The sequence below is a fragment of the Petaurus breviceps genome, unplaced genomic scaffold (assembly GCF_028583685.1).
Source record: "Petaurus breviceps papuanus isolate PSGF00001 unplaced genomic scaffold, PetGlider_PUasm1.0 181, whole genome shotgun sequence".
NCBI classification, from domain to species: Eukaryota; Metazoa; Chordata; class Mammalia; order Diprotodontia; family Petauridae; genus Petaurus; species Petaurus breviceps.
Genome location: NW_027185784.1, coordinates 11,788,734 through 11,814,976, shown reverse-complemented (window position 1 = coordinate 11,814,976; position 26,243 = coordinate 11,788,734). Strand labels below are relative to the sequence as shown.

Genomic DNA, 26,243 nt, shown 5'->3' with positions numbered 1-26,243 from the left:
GGGAAGGAGATTTTCTATCTGTACCTGTATTTTCTAGGAGAAAGAGTGTTCCCTAGGCCAGGCAAGACCCAGCAGTGGCAACAAAGAACTGAAGACTTCTGGGAAGGACCATTAAGGTTTAGGGTCAGATGCTGCCTCCAGTCTCCCCAGGGCATTGCTTTATGAAGTATTATTAAGGGTACAAGCTTAAGCTTTTGAGGATGATGTGATGGAGTGTAACCAACAAGTTGGTCTCTTCAAGTATTTGAAGAGTTGTGATACAGAAGAATCAGATTTGGTCCCAGAAACCAGAACTAGTCTTGACTGAGTTGCAGAGACACAGATATAATGCTTGATGAAAAAAAAAAAGGGTTGCAATATTAGTAAAAGCTTCCTAACAATTGAAGCTGTTGTCAAGTAGAAAAGGCTATCTTAGGAAACAGGGAGTTACTATTGCTGGCAGTCTTCTTACGGAGGCTGGGCAGCCACTTCTTAGAGATGCTGTCCCATGCATGTGTACGTCACATGAGATGACTACTGAGCCCCCTCCCAACTCTGAGATTCTGTAATTCCTCTTATAGACCCTCACACTGGTCTAGATCAGGGCTTCTTAAACTTTTTCCACTTCTGACCCCTTTTCATTTTGTAGTGGTTGTTGGTGTCATGTGGCCTGAGGGCATTCCACAGTGCAAAGTGCACATGCTTTGTGTTCAAAACCAAGGCTGCAGGTATGAAAAGTTTCAGGCAATGTAACATGGACAAACGCTGCCAGAAATGCCTCGAATTCATTACATGTTTGATTTTTAATTAATTTTTGGTCATTGTGCATTCAGCAACCTTTTACTGTTGCCAGTTTTTTTTTGTGCCTCCATATGGGGTTGAGACCCACAGTTTAAGAAGCACTGGATGGGTCATAGGTCTGGTTCATTGGAGCCTCCCCCTTCCCAATGTCCACCCTAGTAGAAGGATGGTAGGAAGAAGAGAGGGGAAGTGATAAACCCTCTATTGGAGGCTTCTCTGAACTGAATGGAGGCTTTTCGGTGTAAGCCAGGGATATTAGGATCCGGTAGTCCTCTCCAAGTGACAAAATTGTCCTCATGGAAGTTTTTCTACTGGGTAGAAAGCAAAGGGGTTATCCACTCATCCACAGCAAGTGAATGGGAACTAACCTAAGGAAAGTTAATTTCCTCTCTGGACATGTGGTTGGACACAGGAGCAACATCTCTGGGCCCTTCTCTGGGGCTCTGGGGCCTTCTGTTCCCTCCCATCTGTGTCTCTCCTTCAGGCTTCTCAGGATGGTCCTCCCCTGTTCTTTCCCCCTGATATGGGATGACCTCATTTCCAGTCATGGTGTCTATATTCTCTGTGGATGAATGGGATGACTCTCTAGGCCACACAGCCCTCAAAGCCATGACGGGCTCTGGAATCCTGCCATTAGGAAGAGTCTTTGCCTTGGATCCAGGCCCTTCATCCCCACTAGTGGGAAGCAAGGGACTCTTAGCTCCAGTACTTGGAGCTCTTTTTCTTCTGGGCCCTTTGTCTGTTGAAGCCTCAGGTTCATTGAAGTCTTTGCTTTGGAAGTAGAAACTGCCTTGGTTTGGACCCAACTTTCCATCTTTGACCTGTGGGAGACAACAGGCAGGAGTGTTGCAGTGCTGGCCAGTCCCACTGTGCCTCAGCACCTGCTGTTAGTGGATTAAAAGTTGATTTTCTTTTCTAGAAGGAATTGGTGTCAACATGTCTGCTCTTCCCTTTGGGTTTCCTTTGGCCCTGCAGCTCCATGTCTTTATACCTATCAAGTCTCACTTCAGAAGAAAGCTATGAATCCCAACTCCTCCTATCGACTCTGTCAGTTTGCAGCATGGCTAATGGGAACTCTAACTCCAGAACCAGAATCCCAGCTTCTTTCTCACCCATGGTGGGACCTGCAAGCCCCAAAGGCAGCAACTGAAGCACAAAGATGGCCCAAGCTTGCTCTATCAAAATGGCGCAGGGACCTATGCACCTCTCTGTCTGCTGCTCTTAGCCCCCAGGAGACCTAAGCCAGGTGGAACTAGCGGGTGACTGTGCCAAACATCACCCTTCCTGGAATCCCAGAGGATTTCCAGTGACCCAAGGAGCAGGTAAATCAATGAAAGAGTGGTTGACGATTTTTATTAAAGGGTGAGTTTTGCGTAGGTTAGTGAAGCTCTTCTTGGGGTAGTTAATTTCCCTCTCTTCCTGCTCCCTGATATGTTTTCCTAAAACTCAAAAAGATTTTTCTTTGTATCAAATGGAATCACAGGCATGGGCCTCCCAAAGTAAGCAAGGTAAGACCCAAACCCTCTATTTCTAGCTTAAATCAATTGATAAGCATTTATTGAGTACCTGCCATGTACACTGTGCTAAGCTCTTACACTACTTGGCATATGCTAAGTGTTCTTTCCCCTAGACAGTATCCTCATATGCCTATTATCTTCACATAAGCCTTGTGAAGCAGGTATCATCATTCCCATTTTATAGATGAGCAAACTGAGAGGTCACAATAACTTGGCCAAGATCACTTAGCTAATTAGTGATAGATCTAAGTCTACAACCCAGTCTCAGGGTTCTTTCCATCATTGTTGTTGCTTGTTATTAATAATAACAACTCATATTTATGTAGCACATAGGGTTAAGGCTGTACCCCATTAATGGGAATGCTCTCTCACCTTACCACCATCTCTTAGCTACCATTATTTCCTATAAAACTCAGCTCAAGGCCCCCTTCTATATGAAGCCTTTCCTGAGCCTCCCAGCTGCTGGTGTCCCACCCCACAATATGATATATTTATTTTGTGTATGTTTTGTGCGTATCTTCCTCCCTAAAGCCAAGGTTCTCGAGGGCAGGAGTCTCCTGTTCTGTTCCACAAACATTCCATCTCTTGGCTCAACTAGGCATCTTCTCTGGCTGTCCTTCATGCCTTGGAATGCTCTCCTCATCGCCACCTACTGGTTTCCCTGGCTTCCTTTCAGTCCCATTGAAAATCCCATCTTCTACCAGAAACCTTTTCCAACCCCTCTTCATCCCAATGCCTTCTCTCTCTTAAAGTTTCCTGTTTACCCCCGTATGTGGCTCATTTGTACACATTTACTTGTGGTCTCTCCTGGTAGCTTGTGAGCTCCCTGAGGGCAGAGACTGTATTTTGCCTCTTTTTGTATTTCCACCTACCACATAGTAGGTGCTTAAGAAATGTTTGGTTGGTTGATTGATTGGGATAATGGAGATTTGGGAGAGCAATGTCTCTCAGTCTTGAAAGGAGCAAACTTAGGAAATGATTCTGAAACTCTCCCAGGGAAAGATGTTTTGGGTACCTGTTGGGAGCAGCTAAGATTTGGGCATAGTAGAGCAGGTAGAAGTAGAGAACAAACATGGTGGGATGTTTTTCTCCACTGAAGTTTGTCTGAAAGTCCTCTCCCTTTCTATATGTTCCAGTCATTTTTCCTCTTTTTTTTTTTTGCTTTTTTGGAGGCGGGGCAGGGCAGTTGGGGGTAAGTGACTTGCCCAAGGTCACACGTCTAGTAAGTGTCTGAGGCAAGATTTGAACTCAGGTCCTTCTGACTCCAGGGCCAGTGCTCTATTCACTCCACCACCTAGTCACCCCCACCCCCTGGCCCTTTTTCTTGCCTGAATGACTGGGGAGGGGATTGGGAAGTGAGATTCTTAGGGTGCCAGGGGTGGGATCCTGGAGGACAGTATTCTAAGAGAGCTAAAGAGGCATTGGGACTAGGTTAGGAGAAGATGATGGATGTCCTGGCTCCTTGACTAGTTAATCCAGTGTTGCCTCTGTGGAGGCAAGTGGAAATGACCAAGTTGAGAGGGACAGTTAGGTTTGGGGAGCTCAAGGCCTGAGCTGTCCTACAGTCCAGGGAAGAGAAGTTCCACTGAGTCACTCACCTGGTCCTGCAGCCTCTGAGACACCAGCAGCTAAAAGAGAGAAAGGGTAGGGACTTGGTCACTGATTCATCACACCCAGGATATCATCATTCCTATCAATGGTCTTTAGGTTCCTTCTAGAAGGATCTCTTATCTTCCCGTAGGCCACTACAAGAGGACAGTGGCCATCAGGTTTAACAAACTTTGGGGAGGTTCTTTGCAGGTTTTTGCCATTCTTGGATGCTTCAGGAGAGACCTATTTCATGTCCTCCTCATCCAGATTGAGAGACAATACCGTGTTTCCCCAATAATAAGACCTATCCCGAAAATAAGCCCTCCCCTTACTGTGTAAGATTCCTCTAAAATAAGCCCTATTGAGATTGCTACTGTAGTGAAGGTGATCCCCTGTGCTACACGCTACATTACGGTACCCTCTGTATGCACCGTCCCCCCCCTCCCCGTGAAACGCACGCCGCGCTCCGAGCTGCATCCAATCAGAGCTGCAGCAGTGAGCGCGTCATCCTGTTCTTCCCCAGTGATTTGCTTATTGAATAAAGGTACATTTTTTTGTTCACATTTACCTGTTTATTAAAATTGCTGTCAATGTTCATTAAAATAAGCCCTCCCCTGAAAATAAGCCCTCTGGTGTTTTTCTGTCCAAAAAAATAATAAGACAGTGTCTTATTATCGGGGAAACACGGTAGGCATCTCTACAGCTCTCCTTATCTGTGATTGGGGAGTGCTTCATAGCCCAGGGTCTCCAGGGCTACTGGCAAGATGGACTAGAGGAGCACCCATCCAACTTCCCTTGTAGCCCTTCACTTCTGTTTCTCTGCACATTCATCAGCACCTCAGAGATACTCCAGTCCAACCTCTCCACTTTACAGGACCCAGAGAGGTTTGATTTGCCCCAGTGGTCACTGGGAATAAGTAGCAGAGACATGATTCAGTCTTGAGTGGTGTGACTCCAAGTTAAATACACTTTGTATTTGTCTATCACTAATAAAGACTAATCCAACTCTCTTTGAAAGAGGAGTATGGTACAGCGGAAAAGGGTCTGGAGTCAGAGGACCTGTGTTCACATTCTGACCCCTGTGTCCGATTGGCTATGTGACTGATCTTGGGCAAATTACCCCATTTCTCTGGGTTTCAGTTTCCCTCTTTTGTAAAATGAAAAGATTGAATGATATCTCAAAGTCCCTTCCAGCTCTGCATTCTGTGCCCTTACAATCTGGAGTTGAGAGGCTCAGTAGAAGGGTCAGAAGTCAGGGAAAGTCAACAGTCAGCCTCCTTCCTCCCAGAGGGAGGGCCAGAGGACTTGCCCACTCACCACATTGGGATGCTTCTCATCAGCCAGTGCCGTCTGCTTGGAGGACTCCTGATAGCGTTGCCACCTTCTCAGTGCCCAAATGCCCAGACCAAATCCAGCTGCCAGAAACAGCACTGCCAGGGACAGGCTGCCCACCACTACCACCCTGTCAGTCACACTTGGGGGTGAGGACAACTCTGAAGGATCTGGAGGAACTGTGAGGCAGAAGATGGAATGAAGGAGTACCCAGCTCATCGATCATCAATCCAATCTTCCTACCATTTCCCATGGCCCATCCACCCTCCCCCTCCCTAGGATCTTGCTATTTACCTGCCTGGCCTAAGGGCAGCACTTCCACACTAACAGTGGTGTTGGCCACCTCCCCAGATTCCTCATCCTGGGCAATCACCTAGAGTCAGACCATAGAGATCAGGGAGGGAAAAACAGATTAGGAAGCATCTGGTTCAGTCATGAAGGAGTTAAGTAGGGATGTCTCAACCAACTGTCTCTTCTCCTAATTCCTCCCCTTATCCACCCCACCTCTACAACACTCTGTAAAAAGAGGCCATATTTTTCAGTTGTGGAACCATAGGAGTTACCCAGGATTGCCCAACAAGGTCAATTTGAGAAGTGAATCCAGGCATCTTTGGTCCCAGCCTCTCCTTAGGACGAGGGAGTCATGCTTAATTGCAATTATAAGCCAGGAGATCTTAAGGAAGGAAGTTATGAAGGGGTGGGGTAGGGTTGAGAACAGAGAATCAGTCCCTAGGACCAGAGAAGAAGACTTGGGCTGGGGTGCGGGGGGGGGGGGGGGGGGGATGGGGAGGTTTGGGGTAGCCTTTTACCTGCAGGAAGTATGTCTCCTGTGGCTGGAGCTGGTTTGGCTTAGCTAGGAGCAGTCCATCCCTTGTGACCGAGAAGAGCTGGGAGTGGTTGCCTTCAGGCACTAGCTTGTACCAAAGGTTTGGATTAACTCCCTGTTGGGGATAGGCACTAGATGTATGGAGGAGAAAAGCAGTAGACGTGTGTGTGTGTGTGTGTGTATGTATTTCCCATAATTCCACACCCAAGGGTCTCTCCCCATTTCCCATTGGAGGTACCTGTCTCACTATCTGAGTATACTGGACTTTTGCTAGTGTCCCTCACCTAAAATCCCCAGTCCTTGGAACTGTGATGTTCTCCTTTCTCAGCTTAGAATTCCTGACTTCCTTCACAACTTAGCTCAAGTAGTCCCTTCTGCAGAAGAACTTTCCCTGTCCCTGACAACTGCTAATGCTTTTTCTTCCAGGTTACCTTTCATCTATTCTGTATATATCCTGTACCATATGTACCTAATTATTAACATGTCTCTGCCATTAGAATGTAAACTCTTTGAAGACAAGGACTATTATCACCTTTCTTTGTGTCTTCTAGCGCTTAGAACAATGCTTAGCACATAGTAAGAGTCAGTCAGTCAATCAGGCCCTCAGTTGGAGATATAAAGAAAGGCAAAGGATAGATTTTCTTTCAAGGAGCTCATAGTGCAAGATGGGGGCAACATACTAACAGCTATGTAAAAGGCAAATATATACAGGATTGGCAGGAAATAATCAACAGAAGGAAGACACTAGATTAAGAGGGATTAGGAAAGGCTTCTCTTAGAAGGTGGGGTTTTAGCTGGGACTTGAAGGAGGTGGAGATGAGGAGGGAGAAAATCTCAGGCATGAGGGATAGCCAGAGAATGCCAGGAGTCAAGAGATAGCGTGTCTTGCTCCTAGAACCGCAAAGGGTTTTAATAAGGACTTGTCAGCTGATTGATGCCCTCTCTCCATGTACCCCCTCTTTGGTTGGCCATGGTCTGGATAAGTATATCCCCTCTATAGAGTTCTTTAAGGGTTGGAAAGAGAAATATCCCTCATACCCATAGAAGGCCCCGAACTCTGAGGAAAGGGTTATAACTCACATTGGGGAAATCAGGGTCCACTGCGTGGAGAGAAAGGACGGTTCCACCATAGGTGACCAGGAGGGTGGCAGTGTCTGGACCCTTGGACACAAAGGCAGTATGGTGGGGTAGGGAGAAGTGGGGTGGGTGGTGATTGGTAGCCAGTACCCTCACCAACACCTCTGACACAGCATACTTTCTGGGGTCATTCACCTGGGCAGCCTGTAGGGGCATAAGAAAGGGAAAGAATGTCAGGTTCAGAGCTATAAATTCATCAGGGCCCAGAGGAATATTGCTATGTCTCTTCTGTTACCATTAGGCTTCCTTTCCAGGTTGGAGATGAATGACCCTGTTTCACTGAGGAAGAAGAAGACAAAGAGGAAGAGGAAAAAGATAGGAAGAAGAAGGGAAAGAAAAAGAAAAAGAAGGAAGAAGAAGAGGTATCAGAGAAACCTGGAAAGATTTATATTGATAGATTAATACAGAGTGAAATGAGAAAAATAAATTTATACTATAGCATCAACGTTGTAAAACGGAACAATTCTAAAAGATTTGGAAATCTGATCAGCGATGGTTATAGAGGACCATTGACAGATAGGTGCTGGACCAATACGCAGATTAAGACATACATTTTGGGACATGGCCAACATGGGAATTTGTTTAGTTTGACTATGCTTACAAGGGTTTTTTGTTTGTTTATTTAGTTTTTTGGGTTTTTTGTCTGTTTTGCCCCGCCCCCCCCCCAACCCCCAGTGATGGGACAGGGGGAGGAGGGGAGGAAGAGTGATAGAAAAAAAATGTTTGATGATTTTAAAAAATGTTTTTAAACGAAAAGAACAAAGACCCCGTCCTGTTGATGGAAAAACCATCTCCTTGTAGGGTGGAGCACACCTGGTTCCTAGAGTTTCTGTAGCTCTGTTGCCTTTCTCGTCTAGAGGTAGGATTGACAGTCATGACTCCCATAATCCTATTTCTCAAGCAACACCTCACAGAGGGGGGAAATGAAGCAGGGAGAGGGATTGTGACCCGAGGTCTTAACCCAAAGTCAAGATGTGGGTGTGCATCCTGATCCCAAACAGCCCAGATGAGTTTTTGGTTCAGAAATACGAAAAAAAAAAACCCAACAAAACCCATCATTTCTCTAATCATCTCCCCATAAGATCCAATGGGTTCAACTATTCTGCTCCTACAAGGCCACATGATCATAGGATTTTAGACTTGGAAGGAATCTTAGAAATCATTCAGTCTAACCTTCATTTTATAGATGAGTAAGCTGAGTAAAGCATAGAGGCTGGGTGATTTGCTCAAGGTTGCAGGATTCCAGCTCTACTGAACCGAAGTCTTCTTTCTACTCCAGTATGATGCTTCCCTAGCCCCCTCCTCTTCCTCCCTCCCAGCTCCCCATCTATATCCCATGGCAACAGCCATCCTTCTCTCTAGCCTCACTCCCTCACCATCCCACTGTTCTATGACTATTTCCTGGTGTGGTAGGAAGGGCACTGCAGGGCAGAAGACTGCTGACAGCTAGGCAAATCTCTTAGCCTTTCTGATCCTCAATCCTTTCATCTGTAAAATGAGTATAATAAAAACGGAACTATTTCCCCCACTGGATTACTATGAAGAAAGTCCTTTGTAAACCCGGGGAACTCTGCATCTGCCAAAGCCCAGGATAGTTTTGCAAAAGGTAAAAATAAGCCCTGTACCGAGTGTTGCTTAATTAGAGGGCAGTAATATTGATAGTTGAGTGAATGCTGAGGGGGATGCCATTTACCTGTTTGGTTTGTTTTTTGGTTTTGTTTTGTTTTTTTATTTTGGTTTGTTTCAGAGACATGGAGAGAGATTTTGGAGACACATACAGAGAAAAGAGCCCCAGGGAGGAGGGCAAGAGAAAGGTGGAAAGCCTTTAGAGCTGTAGACAGGTATAGACACTTTCCTTGACCTTGAGGGTTCTCATCTACCATCCAAAAGTTCTCATTTCATTACCTCTTTAGAGCTTATCTCTCCACACCTGTCTCCAAAGTTTCTCTCCCAAGAATTGAAACAGTCTAAAGTGAATTCCTGGAGCAACTAAGTGACCTAGTGGACAAAGCACCGGCCCTGGAGTCAGGAGGACCTGAGTTCAAATCGAGCCTCAGACATTACTAGCTGTGTGACCCTGATTGTCTCCAAATAAATAAATAAATAAAGTGATTCCTTTACCCCAGCTATTAAGCATCTCCCTCGTTTTTCTCTCTGCCAATCAGGAATCACATTTTTCTTCCCATCTTCCTTCACATAAGCAGCAGTACTGGGCTGCCCTTCCACAAAACTGTCCAGACATGGGTGGAAGAAGAAGGATCACAAGTGAAAGCTCTATATAACTAGTTGTCATTACCATGCCCTCCCTTCTCTGTACAGGCCTGAAGGTGATAGCTTCTCTTGTCCAGTTGTTCATCCTTTCTGGAGGTATACAGAGTCCAAAGGATGCTCTATTTCCAGGGATTGGAGTAGCCCAGAGCTTTGTAGGGGTTTCCTCAAGCTAACAGAAAGGCCCCAGACTGCCATCTTTGTCTCCCTTTATTGGGCCATACCATCACAGTGAGGTGGAAGGCAGACGTGAGGTGGCTGCTGGGGGCCTCTTTTTGCATGGTTAGGGCCCCTGTGGTGTTATCCATATGAAAACGATCACCATCTGCCCCTGCAAATTAAAACGGTCAGGTGAGAATCCTTAATCTCACTTCTTACTTGGCCTCCTACTTCCTTTTCTCTTCATTCCCATAGCTTCCCTAAGGACTAGGCCTAGGAAACTTCCTTTGAGAGGGGAAACAAGCAAGGGACTATCCCAGGGTTTTCCTTCAGAGGGCAATACCTGCCAGGCCCAGCTCCTCTCTCTTGGGACCCCTCACTCTCTCTACCCTTCCTCCTCTGCTCTCTCTCTGGCCCCACAGTGATGCATTTCAAAATCAACCTGGCAGCTCCCTCTCCAGTATGTACCAAGCACTGTATGTTTAAAGGGACTTTAGCGATCCTCTCTAGACTAGGCTCTTAACCTTTCTGTCATCATGGAACCTTTTGGGAGTTTGGTTAAGCCTCTGGACCCCTTCTTAGAATAAGTGCAAAAAAATACATAACATTTCAAAGGAAGCCAATGCTATTGAAGTACAGTGAGAAAAATATTTTTTAAAAACAAAAACAAAATCCACAGACCTTAGGTTAAAGACCACTGATCTAGTTCAACCATCTCATTTTAAGAAGAGGACATTGAGACCCAGAGAGGGTAGAGGGATTCATCCAGGGTCACTGAGGTAGTAAGGAACAGACTCTGAACTTGGTCACAGACCATCTCCCAAACCAGCACTCCCCCTACTGGTAGCACCTTCTGAAAGTGGCTTTGATGCTTTCTGACCTAGAACCCCATTAGAAGAAGGAGGGAGGGTGGCTTATATGGGACGGGGCTGAAGATCAAAGACCAGAGCCTGACTTTTTGTTGGAGACCCAGTCCATCCTGTGGCCTCAGTGGGTCCATACCTGTGAGAATGGAATAGGAGATAGCAGCCTTGAGGTCACGGTCTCCATCCTCTGCATAAATGTCCCCAGGTTGGAAGTGTAAAGGTCCTTCCTGGAGAGGGAGAAGACTCAAGGGTCATTAAAGGTGACCTCCTAAGGTTCACTCCACACTCCAGGCTGGAAGAGGGGAGGTATTAGCAGGGACTTAAGGAAAGATAAGAATTTTCTCTGAACAGATCAGGGTGGGAACCCTAGTATTCCCCTTTGGATTATTGTGAGAATCAAATGAGATAATACACATGAAATCCTTGGCAAGTCTTAAAACTCCATGTAAATGTTACCTATTTCCTTATGACTGTGATATTCCAGAGGCCCTCACTCTCTGCTGTTCCTCAATATGCTAACCAATTATACGTAGAGTCCTGAGAAGACTGAGCTCAGGTAACCACCTGGCTCTCTGTGCCTTCCCTAATCACCCCTAACAGAGGAGTGGCCGCTTTGGACCTCAAGTTTTCTTATTACACTTTGCCCAGTTCTCTCCTTTGCCTTCTCCCATTCTGTCTTTTATCACCTTTATCTGTATACTCATGATGGTCTCCCTATTAGATTGTAAGCTGTCAGAGGGCAGGGACCATGTTATTTAAAAACATCTTTATATCCTCAACAGATTCTTAGTACATGTTTCTTGGGTTGAAGAACAGAGGATCTAATTAGAGGAGGGCCTCATGGGAATGAGGATTTGGATATTTGCCCAGTGACCTGGACTCTTTTGAGAAAAGAAGCAGTAAGTGGTACCTCTTTCTCCTCCCTCCCTGCCCTCTTATTCCCTCCCTTCTTTGCCCTTTCCCTCTGGAAACTGGCATCCTGGAGTCTACTGGTATTGCTTGGGATAGGTTTGCTTCAATCTCCTTGGACTCCCAGGGCCCTATGCCAACAGCTGTTTCAGAAGTAAGGGAACTCACCAGGGTTTGTCCCTCTGTGATGTTGGCTGTGTAAATGGGGCTTAGGCAGACATGGGAGTTCAGAGGACTCAGGGGGCGGCAGGGCAGGAAGCTTGGGTACTGGTCATCCCCATCTAGAACATTGATATGGATGGTGATGGAGCATTTGTAGCGTTCCCTGGTACTCATCTCCTGTTGGGAGAGACCAAGGTCAGCTTAGTTGGGGCAGGATCCTCACCCAAGACACAGAGCTTTGTAACATCCCAACCTGAAGAGAACATCCTCATTACCAACAAGGCCTAATGGACCTGGAGTCAGGAAGATGTGAATTCAAATCCTGCCCCAGTCACTTACCAGCTGGGTAACCCTTGGAAAGTTACTTAACCTCCCTCAGTCTCAGTTTCCTTATCTGTAAAATGGGGATAAAAAAATAGCATCTTTCTCATAGGGTCATTGGAAGCATAAAATGAGAAAACATATAAAATTTAAAATGCCAGATGAATGTAGCTATTATGATGATTGTTATGACACTTATTCTATTCTAAGATGAGGGCAGGGAAGCATTCATCTCTTGGAAAGGCAGAATCCTCCATGGTGGTGCCCAGAAAACAGCCAAGAGAGCCCTGGGCATTCCTCCGCCTGTGATCAATGTTTGGGGACAAGAACACAGCAACATAGGTCCAGAACGATTATCAAATGACCTCCCTTGCCTCCTGCAAATCCTTCAATTGGATCAGGGACTTGGGGGTGGGGGTGGAGGGATTTGTTCTGAGACCACCAGCCCTGATCCTATGAAGGGGAGCAGAGGCCAGCTGTGACCTGAGCCACTTAGAGACATTAGAAAAGGAGACTGGGGGTAGCAGCCCAAGGAGATGGACCCTGAGTGTGGTTGGGAGAGAGGACACTGGGACTCTGAGTAGAATGCCTGCTATCTGTCCTCTTTCCTCTGGGGCTCTCAGCTCTCTCCTTGGAAGGATGGGGTGGGTCTCTCTGCTTGATAGTGATGGCGCATAGATCACAGATCCATGTCCTGTGACTGTATACCATGGCGTGGATCACCACTTCAAGTTGGCGTTTGGCCTCAAAGTCCAGTGGTTGTGCCAGGACCACCCTCCCACTGTTGGGCAGGTCAATTCGGAAGTACATGGCATCAGGCTGAAATGGTGAGAGTAAGAGAGGTCAAGTCAGTGGTTTTGGTGGCTGCAGCTCAGTCCTGAAGCAGTGTGCTATTTGTGTAGAGAGCACCATCTCTGGAAGCAGATGCTGCCTCTGATGTTTATTATCTGTGTGACCTTGGGCAAGTCACAACCTCCCTAAGCCTCATATATAAAATGAGAGGTTGGACTAGATGACCTCTAAAAACTTCCCAATTCCAGGGTGGCCAGGTGGCTCAGCAAGTAAGAGCACTGGCCCCAGTGTTGGGATGACCTGGGGATCAAATCCGGGCTCAGATACTTAGTACCACACCCAGAAATAACTGGCCGTGTAACCTTGAGCAAGTTACTTAACCCCAATTGCTTTAAAAAAAAACCCAAACCTCCAGATTCTAAATCTGCAGTTCAGTGATCTCCTTTCCTTCCTGATTCCCAAAGGCTCCCTTGGGAATCCCGAGATTCCTTCATGAAAGTCTGAATGGAATTTGAAGAGGGCTGAGTGTTAATGGGGAGACCCTCCCTGTGTCCTGAACCTCATTCCTGGCCCACCAGTTGCTTTGCAGAGACTCACAGAAGTGTTGTCGATGGAGTACATGAGGGAGTCCCCATCCCCATCTTCAGCCTGGGTTGTAAACACCACCGAGTGAAGGGCGGTCAGCTGGGAAGAGAAGGATATGAGCGCTGGGTATGCCTTTCCAACTAGCTATGCCCTCCTGCTGTTAACAGCTCTTTTCATTCCAGCAACACCCTCTTGAACCCAAACCCTATGCTGCTACCACCCTGCCTTCTGCTCTTGAGCCTCTCCTTACCCTCCTCCTCCCCAGTCCTGGCCTTACCTCACTGATGTTCTGGGTCACCGGGAGCTCTTCTTGGAAGTGGGGCTGGTGATCATTCTCATTGAGCACTTGTATGATGACCCTATACTCCACCTGAGGAATTGGGAGAATGTAGGGGAGGTCATGGGATGTAGGAGGAAGCCCACCAGACAGGGGAGTGTGTTTCAGATGGACGGGGATAGAAGAGGGACAGGTGGAGTTGAGTGGCTTACCGTGGGGAGGCTGTCTTCAGAACAGAATAGGGTCACTACCAACACAGGAGAGTTCAAGGCCTAAGGGGTTGGACAGGGAAACCAGCGTTAGTCTTGGCCTCACTTTGGCCCAAGCTATCCAAAGTACCCTGGACAGAGAGGTGCCTTGGGTTTGGCAAGGGGAATCTAGGATCAGATAATCTTCCATGTCCACTGCTACAACCCAAAGATATGGCGGTCCAAATGGCCTAGGCTAGGTGGACATCCCCATGGACATAAGCTGGGAAGTTTATCATCCTCAAAGAGACTCAGAAGATCAGCTGAAATAATACAGGATGTCTCCAATGTCTTGGTGCAGTTTTAAATTGTTGGGACCCACATCTGGGAGGATTAGAGATGGTGGCACTGCCAGAGACAACAGACTTTGACCAGCCTGCCCAGTGTAACTATCTTAGTCCTCCATATACCATTGTTCTCAATGCCAGCCCTCACTCCCCACTTACAGTCTGCTCCCTACCCACCTCCTCCAAGCAGACTCCAGAGAGCAAGACTTATAGTCAGAAATTCCCAGGTTCAAATGCTACAGCAGATACATATCAGCTGTGTGAACCTGGGCAAATTAACCTCTCAGCCTCCATTTCCTTATCTGTAAAATGGGTGTGATAATAATAACAGCACTAAACCTCACAGGGTTTTTTGGGGGGCTCAAATGAGATCATGTGTTCAAAGTGTTTTATAAACTTTCAAGTGCGATTCGTTACTGTTATTATTTTATTTCCAATACCACAGTCCACATTATTCTAGGCCTCTCCTCCACTGCCCCATTGCCATGATCCCAGGGACACTGACAGGTCATCAAGGGGAGACCTAATCCAGCTGTGCAGATGGCAAAGGGGACTGGACTTCCTCAACCGTCTTCCTCAACCTGGCCTGAGCTCTCTCCAGACAGAGCCGAGACATCAGGCCTTCTACATTGATATATCAGTTTTGGTTATCACTGTTGCCATAATCAGAGTCTCATGGATTGTTAGGACCAAAAAGGATCTTAAGGATCATTCAGTTAAACTCCTCTGTAAGAGGGGCAATGACTTGTCCAGTTATGTGATCAAAGAATAGTAAATTTGGGTCTAGAACCCAGGTTTGCAGACATTGAGCACAATGCTTTATTCTGTTTTTGTATGTAGGGAAGAACCTGCCTAGGGAGGAAACTCCCTCAGTGCCTTGAAACTTGTAGTCTTATTGTTGCTTAGTGAATTGAAAAGTGAATTGATTTGCACAGGGGCACACAGCCTATATGTGGTAGACCAAGCAGCTCCTCCACTCTCTCCATGAGCTTACACTAACTCTACCTTCCTCTTCAACCCTGTTCTCTGAACCCCTATTTCCCCCAGAGTCCTCATCTCATACCCCAGACTTTTCCCAGGACCCTCCTCTCATGCCCCAGACTTTCCCCAGGGCCCACCTCCCATGTCCCAGACCTTCCCAAGAGGTCTGCCCATACCTCTCGGTCCAGGGCCTTCTCTGTGGACACATTCAGACGAATTGTCTTCCCCTCCAAGTAGAACCAGTGGGCGTCAGCACCACTTAGGCAGAGCTGCAAGCCACTGGTCAGTGGGTCCCCAAAGCCTGTCAGGTTGGCCACGAAGGAGCCATTGGGGCTGTTTTCTGGGATCTCTGTGAAGATGTTGCTGCCCCCCCTGCACTGATCTGTACCAGCTGGAGATATATAGACATATATGTTGAGGGCTTCAGTAGGAACTTCTACCCAACTACTGAAACTACTCTCTTAAATTTAGGTCACCAATGATGTCTTAATTCCCAAATTCAATCACCTTTGCTCATCAACTCATTCTCTTAAACTTTCTGTAATATTTGATAATGCTAACCACCCCTTCCCTTTTGAAATACTCTTTCTCCCTAAGCTTCCATGATACCCCACTTTCTTCCTCCTTCTCCTCCTCCTCCTCCTCCTCCTACTCCTACTACTACTACTACTACTCTTTCTCTGACTCCTCTACTGGCTCATCTTCCTTGTTCTATCTCCTAAACAGAACTGCAACTAGTATTGGGTGAAAGGACTTAGGTCCAAGATGTTTATATCATGGGGGTAACAGGTAGGGTTCTTCCTCCCCAAATAAGTCATCATCCCTATGCCTCTCTCTGTGGTCCTCCAATGTACTGGGTAGGTAGTCACCTGGCACAACTACCCTCAAGCATTACTGCCAGGGTTCCTTCAGCATGGTGTCCTTTGCCTCTGCCTACTTTCAATAGATAGAATTTACCTAGATTTGGGGGGGGGGGGGCGCATCTAGGTAGGGAAGTAGATTGAGTGCCAGGCCTGGAGGAAGGAAAACTCATTTTTATGAGTTCAAATATGGCCTCAAACACTTATTAGCTGTGTGACCCTGACAAGTCACTTAATCTGGTTGTCTCAGTTTCCTTATCTGTAAAATGAACTGGAGAAGGAAATGGCAAACCGCTCCAGTATCTTTGTCAAAAAAAACCCAAATAGGGTCGTGAAAAGTCAGGCACCACTGAACAAATGTTTCCCCATACTAGATTTTTAAAAAAAATGTGATAAAGTATCTTTTATTCTTCTTTTGGAAAAGATAGAAAGCTGTGGACTAGATTATAACACAATTAGGACCCAGAATTGGATGGTGGGTTGTATTGGGATGACTAATTTTTAATGGTTCATTGTCAGCTTGTCAGCAAATCTCCAGTAGAATACCTATGCTTGAACCCATGCTACTTAACATTTTTCAGAGGCTTGGAATAGAGGCATCAATGGCTTATCCAATTTACAGATGATACAAACCTGAGGGGGGTGGCTAACACACCGGACCACAAAATAAGATGCAAACAGGTCTTGAGAGTCTAGAACATTCTGCTGAATGTGACACATTCTGATACTGCCTTCCACATATCCAGTCTGTTGCCAAATCTTGTCATTGTACCTTCCCAGCATCTCTAATATACATTTCCTGTTCTCCAGTCACAGATACCCTCCCTACCACATCCCTGGACTATTGCCACAATCTTTGATTGGTTTCCTTTACTCAAATCTCTCTCTATTCCGTCCATTGTTCACTTACTGTCTGAACAAATTACTCCTCCTGTATAATAAACTACTGTGGCTCCCTATTACCTCTAGGATCAAATATAAAACCTTCTATTAGGTTTTTAAAGCCCTTACTACCTTTACCATCTTCTTACACTTCTGTTGTTATTCAATTGTTTTAAGTCATGTCTGTTTCTTCAGGTCTACAACTCAGTCGTTTTTCAGTTGTGCCTTTTCAGTAGTTTGCCATTTCCTTCTCTAGCTCATTTTATAGATGAGGAAACTGAGGCAAACAGGGTTAAGTGACTTGCCTAGGGTCACACAGCTAGTAAGTATCTGAGGCTGGATTTGAACTCAGGGAGATGAGTCTTCCTGACTCCAGGCCTGTCCTATCCACTCTATGATCCAGTTACACAGGCCAACGTGCTGTTCCTCATAGGAGACATTCCAACTCTTGACTGTGGCTTTCACTAGCTGCCCTCCCATATCCAAATGTTTTCCTTCATTTTCTGTCTTCCCTGGCTTCCTTTTAAGATTCAATGCAAATCTCACCTTCTACAGGGAGACCTTTTCTGGTCTCTCCTGCTGCCAGTGCCTTCCTTTAAGATTCTGTTCTATTTTTATTGGGTACTTACTTTCTTTTGCATATTACTTTGCCTTGTCAGAATATAAGCTCCTTGAGGGCACCTCATATTTTTGCCTTTCTTTATACCCCCAGTGCTTAGCAAGGGTCTGGCACATAGGAAGGGCTTATTCAATTCTTAATGACTGATTATGAAATTCAAAAGTGATAAATGTCAAGTCTTACAGTTGGTTTGAAAGAATCAATTTAGAAATACAAGATGGGGAAAGCCTAGATAGCATTTTTTTTCCTGAAAATATGTGGAGATTTTAGTGGAATACAAGCTCAACACTAGTCAACCTTGTGATTTGGTGGACAAAAAAGCTCAGGGGGTCTTGGGCTGCATTAAGGGAGGCACAGTTTCCAAGAATAGAGGTGATGTTCCTTCTCTAATCTGCCCTGGTCAGACGTCATCTGAAGTATTGATTTCAATTCTGGATGCCATAGTGTAGGAGACACACTGATAAGCTAGAGAGAACTTAGATAAGGGCTATCAGGATGATGAAGACCCTTAAGTTTATGCCATATGAGGGTCCATTAAAGAACCTGGGAATGTTTGATCCAGAGTAGAGAAAACCAGCAGACTTCCAGCTCCTGGAAGAAGCTTCTGCCCTTGTGCCCCAACTCTCCAAATTGGTTACTGCCTCTCCAGGACCACTATTTCAGAAAAAGCCCAGGCTCTGGGCTCTCTAGTTATCACCTCCACTGTGCCTTCCTTTCTCTCTCACCCCCAAACTTCTGGAACTATGAACCAAGTTCAATTCTGCCATAGTTCCTGCAGGGGATGTGTCAGTCTACCTCCCTCCAACTCCACTCACCACCCCAGTAACTTTCTGAACCAACCCTCTTTGGCCACCTACCACTCCCCTTTGTGTGTTGTCTTCCCCATTAGAATGTAAAAAAGAGGGTGCAGCTAGGTGGTTCAGTGGACAGAGCACTGGCCCTGGAGTCAGGAGAACCTGAATTCAAATCTGGTCTCAGACTGTGTGACTCTGGACAAGTCACTTAATCCTGCTGGCCTTACAAAAAAAAAAAAAAAAGAACTTAAGAATGGGTAGACTTTGATGTTTGGCATTCCCAGGGTATACTTAGCACAGTACTTTTATATTCATTCAGATATTTGAAGGGTTCTCTTGAGGAGGAAGGATTAGACATTTTCTATCTGACCCCAGAAAACAGAACCAGGAGTAATAATTACTAATAATTAGAGCTCGACCAAAGTGGAATGGGCGCTCTCATTCCAGGGACGGTGGGTCCCCCCCCCCCCCCTAGAAGTGTTCAAACAGAGACTGAGTGACCACTTGGATTTGTTATCGTGTATAGCTTGAATTACTGCTGAAGTCCCTTCCAAATTTCTGACCCTGTGATTCTGGGTTCCCCTCCAGTCCTTGAAAGGTCAAAGTCAAGGCATTCTTCTTTTGGAATATTGGTAGATGTTCTGTCCCCTGTTCTCCATGCCACTGATCCTTCTCCTTGTCAAATTGTCCATAACGCTCACCATTGCCTTCTCAACACTGTTTTGCCCCAACTTAAATAGTTCCTAACCATAGTTCTGTTCCTAAATGTTGGCATGTCCACAGATGTCCTCAGTCCTCTATCTAATCAGTTCTTAACCTTTTTGTGTAGATCAATAAGTCATTCAGTCGGTCAATTAGCATTTATTAAGGGCCTACTATGTGTCAAGCACTATTCCAATATATTTTATTTGTTTTGGCTCTTTTTGAGATAATGGTTAGATGGAAAATCAAAAAGGCAGAATATAGAGGCTGTGGCAGAAGTATGACTGGAATCTGAGCTATGAGTCTGAGCTTGGTGGTAGAAGTCCCAACCCTAAATTTAACCCTGTTCTAGAAAGGTCTGACCCTGACACTCTCCTATGTCCCAGCCTTCCAGACACTGACCAACTTCCCTGGTGACCATAACCCTAAAAGACTAGTTCCCACCCTTGCTGGCCAAAGGTGGTTATGGGAAAGGGAGCTACCAGCCTCATCCTGGTACCTGTGTTTATGTGAAAGGTCACAACTGCAGTCAGCAGCAAGGTGAGCCATGTCAACCTCCTGTTGGCCATTTCAGCCTCAGAAGAGTCTGCTCTTCTCTGTTGTTCACTGTGAAAGAAAGAGGGTGGCCTCTGTTTTTTTTTTCCATTGGTATAACCTGGCACTAAGTCCCTGAGATTACTTGGCCTTTGGATCTACTGACCCCCTGAGCCTCATTCCAGCACATAGGTTCCCCATCCCCAACTTCTTCCCACACCACCCATAGAGGAGGGAGAGGGCGGACTTGGAATACCTGGTGTCTTTTGTTGGGTTAAGGGACCTAAACCCAGATCTCTTGCCACATCAGAGGGAGGGAGGTGGGACATGCTTTAGTTCTACAGCTTTGTAGTGACTCTATAATAAAAAGGAAGAATCAGAGAAGAGAAAGAAACAGGGACAGATGGGTAGCAAGGATGGCATTCTCATAGCAGCTATATGTGGGAACCTGGGCTGCCCAGCTCTCTCAGTCTTAGCTTTCTTCCTGAATACCTTGTTAGTACTTTTTAAAGTGACTCCAAGATCCTCCCAGGGCATGGCTTGTCCCAGGGGCCAAAGTGAAGGGGATGGGATGTAGGGCATGGAGGGTTGGCAGTTAGCAGTGAAACCAAAGGCAACAAGCAGAAAGGGGGAAGACAGGCTGACCGAAGCAGTACCTGCCCCACGGATGGCCAAAGCAGAGTTCAGGCATTTGGGCCCGTAAGCAAGGACTAAGTTAGAAATTCTTAAACCCTTGAGAGGACTGTATTCTTCGACCTCACTCAATCATTGCTGAACAATACCTCCACCAGTCAGGCAGAGAACTGGGGAACAAGGCTGAGGGAAAGAGCCCCTTTGCCTACCCCAGATGCCCAGCTTCTCCTTCCTGGTGCCCTGAAACCAATTGCTCCCTGCCTGGATTTTTGACCATCAGAAACCCTTTTGCCTTTCCAACTTTACCTGCTTGTGGGTCATCATGAATTAGATGTCTGGGGAATATTTTGGTCTTTCATTGGCTTTGTTAGCCCTATGTGACCTAGTCTTTCATCCTTACCTAAGTTTCTCTAGATCCCTCAGGGTTGTCCCCTCAGCCCTGAAGCCAAGCTTGGTTTTTCAAAAGGAAACCCAGGAATCTGCTGTATTCCTGGATACCCATCTCCTCCCAATGTCTCTGACTGAGCTTGCCAGCCCTACTACCGCCCCACTAAATCTTACCTGGGGGGGGGAAGCAGTCTTTCTCATTTCTGAATGCTCCTGACCACAGCTTCATCAGGCACCAAAATGAGGGTTCAGGGAGCTCATGGTTCTGAGGTCTGGATCACCTTATCAGTGCCCCTTTACTGCTCCTGGGTGCAGAATTCCAGATAGGACACTATCCACTCTGGTTGAGTACAGGCAGAAGGAAGACTAGTCAGTCCAGAGCCAAGGGGATATGGGTCAAGATGGTGGCAGCTGGTACACTGGGTTAACCCTGTTAGGTATGAGAAATGAGCTGATAATACCCTTATGGGCAGTCCCTCCTTACACCCGCACTCCCACCTGCCCTATGCATCACAGCTAATAAGATTATCTCATTTCATTCTGCTCTCTGTCTGTCCTTCATTTGCCAGGGACCATGAGCAATTCTGATCTTGAATTCCAGAACAGACTATAGTTGTCCCTTCCACACTGTGACTTTCCCCATAGCAGTTTTGATATATTGCAGTTCGGCATCAAAAATTAAATGGGAATTTTTGGAGAGTTTTGCAGAAGTCTCAGATGACATGTGAAGGCCAGCAGATGACACAGAAAAAGTTTAGAAACTCAGAAATGCATAAAATATATGTATAGTACTATATAAAATAAATATATTCAATTTTTAATACCATAATAATTTAAATTTCTTATCTGGTACCAAAGGATGGCCAAAAAGCTTTACAAGGATTTTCCAGCTTGCAGGGGCACCATGCCTTTAACCTCTATGATATGGAAGGGATAACTGTAACTGGTATCACAGAGAAAAGGAATCATGGAACCGTAGCATCTCATTGTAATGGGAGGTAAATAAGGGATCCCCCCTCACCCTATCTTCTAGACCCTTCTTGGGGGCAGGGACTATTTTTACCTCTTTTTGAATCCCTTACACTTAGAACAGTACCTGGCACACAGTAGGCATTTAATAAATGCTTATTGACTTGACTTCCTATGTAGCTAAGCACATGTGGGGATAGACCAGGGGCCATCACATGGAGCATACATAGAGTTGAATCAGCACCCTGGCTCTTTCCAGAGACACATATACCTGGCCCCTTGCTTAAAGGGCTCCTGGCTAGTCCCCCAAGATGGGAGTGGGGTAGAATGGTTGAATATGATTAGCAATTGAATCTGAATAAGCTGCCACTCCACAGTCCTTGGGGCAGCTAGGTGACTCAGTGGATAGAATGCTGACCCTGAATTGAGGAGGACCTGAGTTCAAATTCTGCTTCAGATATTTACCAGCTGTGTGATCCTGGGCAAGTCACTTAACCCTGTTTGCCTCAGTTTCCTCATCTGTAAAATGAACTGGAGAAGAAAATGACAAACTACTCCAGTATCTCGGCCAAGAAAACCCCAAAAGGCGTCACCAGGAGTCAGACTCAACTGAAAAACAATTGAACAACCATAGACCTTAAGAGGAACGATTCTGCCCTCTCTTTGCTTTGTCTTCCTCTCTATTGAATGTGTTGAGATGCTTATAGCCCTGCCTTTGACTTTGGGGGGTAGGAGAGAAAAAAAGAGAGATCTTTCTCCCCTTCCCCTAGAAGCAATGGGGACTTTAAGCAATAAGAATGTTTGCTTCTTGTCAAGGTGAGCTCGACCGCATCTCAAGCCCTTAAGCTGCCTCTTCTACTTTACGCCTCTTTCCCTGAGTACAGGCAACCAACCAGCAGTCCTGAGATAGATACCCCTGGCCTCGACTGCAGCCCCAGGGTGACCAGGAGGACGACGGTGACAAGAGCTAGCATGGATCTAGCACCTACTATAGTCCAGGCACATGAGCAGGAGTTTATGAAGTCTGGAGTCTCTGGGTCCAGGTGCTGATTTCCCAGAAGGAGGCGATCTTTGCAACAACTTTTCAAAGAGGGTGGGGGCCTACAGGATTACAGAAACCCCCGTGTGGCCAGAAGCCCTGGACCCGAGTGAGCTGTTCAGGGAAGATGTAAGAGTGAAAGTGGAATGTCTGCTCAGTGATCCCATAAATTGTTTGATGTTTCAAGCATCAGTCTCTCAGGGAAAGCATCGTTGTGTGTTTTAGGTGTTTGTCAGTGGTTGCTTATGAGTATTTTGTGGCAGAACTCTCTTCTATATGTTTCACTGTGTACATGGAGCACTTTTCTAAGCTCAGTTGTTGTTCAGTCATCTGGCAGTTTTTGTGATCCCATTGGGGATTTTCTTGGCAAAGATACTGGAGTAGTTTGCCATTTCCTTCTCCAGCTCATTTGACAGATAAGGGAGCTGATGCGGATAGCGCTAAGTGACTTGCCCAGGGTCACACAACTAGTAAGTGTCTGATGCCAGATTTGAACTCAGGGAGATGAGTTTTCCTGACTCCAGGGTGGGCATTCTGTTCACTAAGCCACTTAGTTGCCACTTTTCTAGGTATTCAAACCTTGTGTGTGTGTGTGTGTGTGTGATCAATTCTAAGCTTTTCATTAAAAAATTAAGTTTGTATTGATATTTTCTGTTTCTTATATCATCATTATCCCTAGTTTGCTTCCCCATGTCTTGCTAGAGAGCCATTCCAAATAACAAATAGTATTTTTTTTAGAAAGACAAATACCCACATAACTGATCAATACATTGGAAAAAAAAAAACCAAACCAGTTAACACCTGTGGACCTTCCACCTCTGTGAAGGAGTGTCTTCTTATCTAGCTTTACTTGAGTTCTCTTGATCTTCAGAATTTTGTTACATTTACTTTTGATTTTTTTGGTGAGTCATCCTTTCCACTTCTGTTGTTCTAGTTACTATATATATATATTGTATTTTTGGCTCTGCTTATTTCACTCTGCATCAATTCACAGAGATCTTCCCATACTTCTCCATAATCATCACAAACATCATTTCTTACAGCATAGTAATATTCCATTACAATTGTGCCACATTTTGTTTTACAATTTGTATCATGTACCATAATTTGTTTAACTATCTCTCAGTCCATGGGCATCTACTTTGTTTCTAATTCTTTGCTATTACAAAAAGTACAGCTAAATGTTTTTTGAGTCCTAAGCTTTTCTTAAGGGGTTTCCCCTGGGGCTTTAGGGTGTAAAGGAGAGTCTGACTTCCTTCTTTGAGGTCAGGCTTCCTCTAGGACTTAACCTGGCCTTCATAAGCCCAAGCCTGAGGTCTTTTGGGAGGAAGAGGGCACCCACCACCACTTCCTTGAAGGAAATGGTAAATTTCAGCTAGAGGTGAGTAAAAATAACGATGTATTTTTTTTTCTATCTAGGATCATAGACTTCTGAAATCTCTCCATGGTGAATGGCAGCATGGACCCAGATTAAGAAACTGTTTTAGAAACAGGAATAGAAGGCCACTTGACAGGATAAAAAGGAAGAATTCTGTGCTTTTCATTCTCTTTTGCATCTTCTCTTCCACTGATCTTTCTATAGGAACCTCTGAAGCTGAAATGGCCCCACCGGGGGTTAAGTTTGAGGAGCAGAGATGGTGATCAGGAGAGAAGGGGTGCAGGGCTTCTCAGAACTGCCAGCTAGCATGAGGCCCTTGGTCCAGTAGACACAGAGGTCCTGAGTCTTGGCTCTTTTACTGTAGATCTGCCTTGCAGCCTCATTTTCCATCTCACTCCAACCCTCCCAACATAAATAAATAAAGTCCCTCTCTCCCTCTCTCAGTCTCTCTCTGTCTCTCCCTCTCTCTCTCTCTCTCTTTCCCTCCCTCCATGACTCCCTTCTCTCTCTCTCTCTCTCTCTCTCTCTCTCTCTCTCTCTCTCTCTCTCTCCTTCTCTCTCTCTGTCTTTGTCTGTCCGTCTCTCTCCCCCTCTTTTCTTCTCCTCTCCTTTAGCCTCACCTTGAGTCAGTTCCCTCCTTGTCCCAGAGTTCGGCGTAGAACTCAGAACCTAGTAGCTGGGAAGCCATTGTTCGGAGTGGCAGGGGAAGAGGTGACAATGGCCACTGGGGCCCACCTTGCTCCTGCCATACTTTGGCTGCAAGAGAATCCATGAAACATTATGGGGGAAAGAGGAGCTGCTCTTTCTCCATCTCAGGTTCCAGGGAGACTAAGAGTAGCAGCTTTTGGGGGCAGGAAGGAGAGAAAAGAAACAAGAGGCAGCAACAGGAGGAAGAAGAAGGGTGAAGGGAAAGGTCTTAGGGGTGGAGAACAGGGCAAATGGAGAGAATTAGGAGAAGCAGACAGATGAGGAGAAAACTATAAACACTTTCATTCTTGTGGTTCCAATGCAACTTCACTCGCCCTTGATTATTTATATATTACATAGAGGTTCTTGAGCTACTATTCTGACTTGTGCTAATGACTCAGTTCACCAGAGTGTGGCTATTATGTGACCCATGGACTCTAAGGTTGGTCCTGAGGAAGAGGAGGGTTGTTGGCCTAATACTAAAGCTTACAAACCCCCACAAACTCCCAAGGGCTTTATTCCTTTAGCATAGTAAAAGCAGTTAGTAAGCCAGCTAAAATCCCACCTCCTACAGGAAACCTTCCCCAACTCCTCTTAATTCCAGTACCTTCTCTCTCTTAATTCTTTCCTATTTATCCTGTATATAGTTTGATATACACACATGTAACACATATACACATATGGATATGGTTATATATACTATACACTTATGTGTGTACATATGCATATGTATTGTGTAGGTATGTATTGTGTGTGTGTGTGTGTGCACATGTTGTTTCCTCCGTTAGATTGTAAACTCCTTGAGGGCAGGGACTGTCTTTTGCTTCTTTTTGTATTGCCAGTGCTTGGCATAGTGCCTTGCACATAGGTGTTTAATAAATGTTTATTGATTATTGCTTAATTCCACACCGCCCCCCCCCGCCCCCCACCCCCAAGTCTGTAACACACTTTCCCACCAACAATTACAGATTCTAAGGGAAAGTGGGCTCAGGTTAGAGTACCCTCTTGGGAAAGAAGTAACTCACTCACAGCGGCTTGGTGGCTGGAAGTCCTTTTCATTCCTTTGTGGAGAATTCATGGTTTCCCTTAGGGAAGGAAGTTAGTAGGTTTCTTTTCTACTGGGCTCTTAGCCTTAAAGCTACTTTCCTTATTTTGGTCAGGCAGCCCTTCTGGCCTTCCAGGCATGCTACTGGGAGACCAATAAGATGGACAGTCCAAGGTTCCCTATGTCTCCCACTGGCTGGGGGACGGGAGGGAGAGAGAAGAGAAAGGAGGTTGAGACCAAAGGCCAGAGTCTGCTTTTCTCCTCCCCTACCCCATCACTGCCTTCTCAGGGGTCTCCTGGTTGGAAGACTGATGACTTCTATTTAGCTGATGGTTTTCTATAGACCCCAAAGAACCAGACCAAGTCCCTCAGCCAATCTGAGCAGTTTTCCTGGGGAACCTAGGGAGGTGTCCAGCCTTGCTCACATGGTATTGAATAATTGAGATATATGCTCATGTGATAAATTATAAGGTTATTTTAAAAAATTGATCTTTCAGGGATATCAGTGGCAAAGGGGCTGTTCTTTTCCTGGGTGAGATTCTAGGGCAGGGGAAGGGAAACTGTGGCCTTGAGGTCACACGTGGTCCTCTAGGTCCTCAGGTAGGACCCTTTGACTGAATCCAAAGGATTTTCCCTCTTTACCTGGGTGCCTTTGTTCACACTTTTCCCTGTGTCTG

General features: G+C 45.8%; 1 protein-coding gene and 1 long non-coding RNA gene across 2 annotated transcripts in view; one reads left to right on the top strand and one right to left on the bottom strand.

The window, feature by feature from the left end:
* Positions 1-11,442, top strand: part of LOC138160584 (uncharacterized) — a 29,742-nt gene extending 18,300 nt beyond the window's left edge. Inside the window, exons 2-4 of the long non-coding RNA XR_011168171.1 lie at positions 7,437-7,544; positions 8,930-9,023; positions 11,258-11,442. This is a non-coding gene — a long non-coding RNA (uncharacterized lncRNA). The remainder of the gene's footprint in view (positions 1-7,436; positions 7,545-8,929; positions 9,024-11,257) is intronic.
* Positions 806-7,338, bottom strand: LOC138160356 (uncharacterized). The gene is made up of 6 exons (XM_069086982.1): positions 7,126-7,338; positions 6,029-6,160; positions 5,514-5,592; positions 5,205-5,398; positions 3,896-3,925; positions 806-1,601 (listed from the first exon to the last, which is right to left on the bottom strand). Exons 1-6 carry the CDS (start codon positions 7,336-7,338, stop codon positions 1,149-1,151), a joined length of 1,101 nt encoding a protein of 366 aa, XP_068943083.1. The 3' UTR covers positions 806-1,148.
* Positions 11,443-26,243: the final 14,801 nt, after the last annotated feature.

What these genes read in the sequence shown, in the direction of transcription:
- LOC138160356 (XM_069086982.1), bottom strand. Translation starts at nt 7,338, where the DNA reads ATGCCCCTACAGGCTGCCCAGGTGAATGACCCCAGAAAGTATGCTGTG. An exon ending in TGGACCCTGATTTCCCCAAT is followed by an intron (nt 6,161 to 7,125) that starts GTGAGTTATAAC and finishes TATCCCCAACAG; the next exon opens with GGAGTTAATCCAAACCTTTG. An exon ending in AGGAGACATACTTCCTGCAG is followed by an intron (nt 5,593 to 6,028) that starts GTAAAAGGCTAC and finishes GTCTGACTCTAG; the next exon opens with GTGATTGCCCAGGATGAGGA.